This window comes from Ziziphus jujuba, chromosome 2 (assembly GCF_031755915.1).
Source record: "Ziziphus jujuba cultivar Dongzao chromosome 2, ASM3175591v1".
Taxonomy (NCBI): Eukaryota; Viridiplantae; Streptophyta; class Magnoliopsida; order Rosales; family Rhamnaceae; genus Ziziphus; species Ziziphus jujuba.
The window spans coordinates 9,998,655-10,003,217 of NC_083380.1; the positions used below are offsets into that span (position 1 = coordinate 9,998,655).

The following is a 4,563-nucleotide window of genomic DNA, read 5'->3' on the forward strand; positions in this document are numbered from 1 at the left end:
ACTTGCAAAGGAGCGAGTCCACCAATCGAAGTCCATTCGAGTTAGCCACGGGGCAACAACCACTCACTCCACAAACACTTGTTACCAAGTATGGAGGAAGGAGTCCTGCCGCATTCAAGATTGCCAAAGGTTGGCATGAACAAGTGGACTTAGCAAGGTCGTACCTTCATAAGGCCACCAAGAAGATGAAGAAGTGGGCGGATGCCAAAAGAAGGCACGTGGAGTATCAAGTGGGAGACTTGGTGTTCATCAAAATCCTTTCATCCCAACACAAGTCTACCCGAGGACTACACAAAGGCCTTGTTCGTCGATACGAGGGACCATTTCCAATCGTCAAGAAGGTGGGCAAGGTATCTTATAAGGTGGAGTTACCTCCTACACTCAAACTTCACCCAGTCTTCCATGTGAGTTGTCTAAAACCATACTACAAGGATGAGGAAGACCAAACAAGAGGGGAGTCCAAGCGAGCACCAATAGGGGTCTACAACACTTATGACAAGGATGTGGAGAGCATCTTAGCTGATCGAGTAGTTCGTGGAAGGGACAACCATCCGAGTCATGAGTACTTGGTGAAATGGAAGGGACTTCCCGATAGCGAAGCAAGTTGGGAACCTGCTATCGCACTTTGGCAATTTGAAGATCATATCAAGAGGTTCCATGAAGCAAGCTCGACGAGGACGTCGACGGCATAGGTGGGGGAGAATGTCACGGTTAAAGCATTTCATCAAACACTTGGTGAGCATTCTCTCCATTATGGGCCTTATAATCCACTTTGGGCCTATTTTGGGCCTTACAATGGGCCAAGCCATGTACATATCCATTCTAGATGTTTCTTTAGATATTTTATGTAAAGTAGGTGGGAGTAGGTGGGAACCATTCTCCACCGTAGGATTAAAGCAATTATAGCCGTAGGATTAAGCTTTGTATGCCTATAAATAGGTGGAGGCCTCATTTGGCCAAACCATCCAAGAAATCTCATCTATACTTGTAAAGCTCTCTTTCAAGTAATATACTTTCATTCTCCCAAACTCTCTTTGTGCTCTAGCTTTCTTTGCTTAGCTTTCTCTTTTAGTGGGCAAAAGGCTTACTTAGTTGCAACAAAGGGTCGGAATAGCAACTAAGGCCGCACGGCTTGAAGGGTAAACAAACAAGTCCGTGACACTAGTCGGCAAGTTGTTGGGCTAGACCACTGGGCTAGACCACTAGCATAGGTGAGAACTCTTGATAGCATGCTTGTAAACTTCTTTGCCGCTTTCTCCATCGAGACTAAATAAAACGAACGCATTTCCATTTCATTGTGTTGTTGCCTTGTTTACTGATCATTTTCTAACGATTGTGATTACATGCTTTATTTTGTTGCTTACTTGGTGCTTGCACAATACTAATACCGTGTGCGTTATTTGCTTGCGAGGGATATTAATGGTTGGCTTACTACCCGTGAGAGGTGAGTAAGCATCGCACGGTCTCGTTGCACACTTAGAATGGTGGGACTGTGATACTATGCTTGTGAACAATCAACCTGGTACCACACAGAACATCGTTGCTAAATTTGAGTGATAATATAGAATAAAAACATGCAAAGATTTTATATTCTATCTTGCTTTAAAATAGAAAATTGGAACAAGAGATTGATATATTAAACATGAACTTAGGAGACATATAAACTTTAAAGTATCCAGATCAATCAACCTAGTGAAAGACAGACCATCTAAACGCATGAACTTACACCTTCTATTACATGCGTTACAAATCCTGCAACCTTAAAAACATTTCCATACAGACCTAGTGCTTGATCTGAGACAACATGCATCTTACATCCTTACTGTTGGGTCGCTCTTTTGGATTATCCAAAGTGCAAAAGTAAGCAACCTTTAGAACCAAAAGCATTTGCTCCTCAAAACCATTGCCTATTAGCTTCGAATCGATTGCTTGTCGAGGATTCTCTGAATTAGTCACACTTCTTAACCACTTAACCAAACCTATCTCATTGCCGTTCTGGAAAAATTCATCAGATGGAAGCTTTCCTGTGACCAGAACAGCAAGGACCACTCCGAAACTGTAAATATCACACTTGTCTGTGAACTTGAGTGTTTGATGGAATTCCGGTGCTATGTATCCCACAGTTCCTACAATATTTGAAGATGTCATATGTGTATGAGCATCTGGCATTGCCTTTGCAAGCCCAAAATCTGCAATCCGAGCTTCCATATCATCATCAAGAAGTATATTTGCTGGCGTAAGGTTTCTATGAATTATACGTGGGTTTTGATTCATGTGAAGGTATTCGAGCCCAGAAGCCACTCCTTGAGCAATTTTAACCCTTGCTAACCAATCCAACTCTTGAGTTCCCTGTTTAACATTACCAAACCTATCCTGTAAGCTACCATTTTTCATGAATTCATACACCAAGTAATGGCAGTCAGGTCTAGGAACATGAGCCAACAGAGGAAGAAGATTAGGGTGTCGGATATGACCAACAATATTAATCTCAGACCGGATTTGACGCATTTTCTTGTTCAGAGTCTTGCTATCTTGCCGCGTCAATTCTGCTGCGGACATATGTGGTTGAATAATTTTCTTTATAGAAATCATTTTGCCGTTACTTCCTGGTAATTCAGCCTTATAAACCTCTCCAAGACTGCCTTCCCGTATCTTCTCCAACGAAGTAATTCTTTCTTTGTTCTTCAAGAAAGCCAAATCCTCTTTCTTTTTGATTAAAGGACTAAAGATTGCAGGGCCTTTGTCCTTGCCTCCGCACATAACTGCAGCCAAGATCGGCTTGAATAGCCGAGAAAAGGTGAAACCGGATATAGTTCCAGCCATAGATCCTAGTAACCACCAAATTAGCTTCTTCTTGTTATCCTTTTCCCTGTGAGTTGTTGGACTCTCAGCATTATTTATAACCCAAATAGAAAATCATTTTTTATTATACCTTTTTGGATAAAAAAAAAAATATAGTTATAAAAAAAGAAGAAAAGTTCATCGTCCAATTACAATCAAACCGTCCAACAGGGAATTGAAGTAGAAAGCACCTCCAATTGGATGAAAAATGGTGATATGTTTGTTTTTAATTGGACAGATGATAAACGAATTCAGTCTTCCATGGAGTCGTCGTTAATTTTCTTTTGGCCAGGTCAAGTCAACGCTACACAAGACTTAGAATGTTTTCTGGATAATTCTGGCCATTAGATCACTTCGTAATCTACGGGTATGAAATTGACGTGCACTGGTAGACCTAACCAGCCTAATTCCTCGATTGCTGCTTGTTAGCGTGTTGCCAAAAAAGTCACCACTCTGTGATGCTCATGTTTCTATTGACTTTCATATGTGATCTTTCTTGTTAATTTGGAATTTAAATACCAATTTTCTTTGCTGATTTTAAATGTTAAAAGAAATCTTGATCTTTAATTAGGAATATACTTTTTTCCTGTATGACAGTCTTTTTAAAGTTATTTTTAAGATTTTGTTTGCCGTTTGAATGGGATATTAATTAGTTTCCGTTGATATATATTTAAGTATAAATTTAAATTATGGATTTTTTTTTTTTTTGCTTGGTATATATAGAGTAGGCAATGATGAAAGAGATTGAGTACTTAATAAAGAATTTCATAGCCTTTATTCTAATCTTATAGTAACCTTAAAAGTAGTCAATTTTCTTACAGAAAACATATACTGGTCCAGGAATCAGCAGTAATCCCACAACGGTGTTCAAAGTCCTAGACATTATTAACAAGTAAACAGCCATCTTAGTTAATAAGTAGCAAGCCTAGCTCTTATGGAAGAAAACCACACAAATATTAAAAACCAAAGCAACATAACAGATGAACCTTCACAACAAACAAGCACTGACTATTAAATCCTGCTTATACTAGCTTTTTTATTAAGTGTCGTTGCGGTAAAAGAAATATTTTTCCATTTCGCGGCTACAATCTGCGCAGATCACCCTATCGGGGACGTGCGCATTCCCTGGAAGGATCAGGTGATTGCAGTGTTCTGGGGTGCGACGTCTTTTCAGTTCATCATCAATTGCGGGCACCAAACCCAATTCCAAAGCTTTACTTTGCCAAGCATTAAATTCGTTGAGAGTCGAAACAGCCAACTTTCCATTGGCTCTGGCCATCTCAGTTGCTCCTCTGCAGAGTATAATCCATCCTTTCTCACTGCCATCATAGCGGAGTATGGTCTGGATTTCCTTCATAATCTGATCGTTCCTCAACAGTCCTGCCATGTCTAGTCTTTGAGATCCGCATGCTCTCTAGCCTGGACCAGAAGAACCAGGTGGATGTGTAATCAGGCCAGAAGAGACTAAGTTTTTCCTTCTCAATATCTTCAAATATTCTCTCCAACCCCTTCTTGGAAGTGTTGTTTTTTCCAGCATAAATCAATTCTATGGTTATGTTAAGAGCTTTTGCGACATTTTTTGCTTTGGTTGTGAAACCCTTATCCAATCAGTATTATCACCTCCGTACACACAAATGTATCTATTTTCTTTTATCTGTAACCCAAAAAAAAAAAAAGTGTTCTGTACTACTCTCAAATATCATATTGTTATTCTTCAAAAAT

The 4,563-nt window shown here is 39.7% G+C and overlaps 1 protein-coding gene across 1 annotated transcript; it reads right to left on the reverse strand.

Annotated features, from left to right (window-relative positions):
- Positions 1-1,615: 1,615 nt before the first annotated feature.
- LOC107418206 (leucine-rich repeat receptor-like serine/threonine/tyrosine-protein kinase SOBIR1) lies at positions 1,616-4,228 on the reverse strand. Its single transcript, XM_060814950.1, has 3 exons — positions 3,944-4,228; positions 3,661-3,716; positions 1,616-2,869 (listed from the first exon to the last, which is right to left on the reverse strand). The coding sequence occupies exons 1-3, from the start codon at positions 4,226-4,228 to the stop codon at positions 1,783-1,785; spliced, it is 1,428 nt and encodes a 475-aa protein (XP_060670933.1). The 3' UTR covers positions 1,616-1,782.
- Positions 4,229-4,563: the final 335 nt, after the last annotated feature.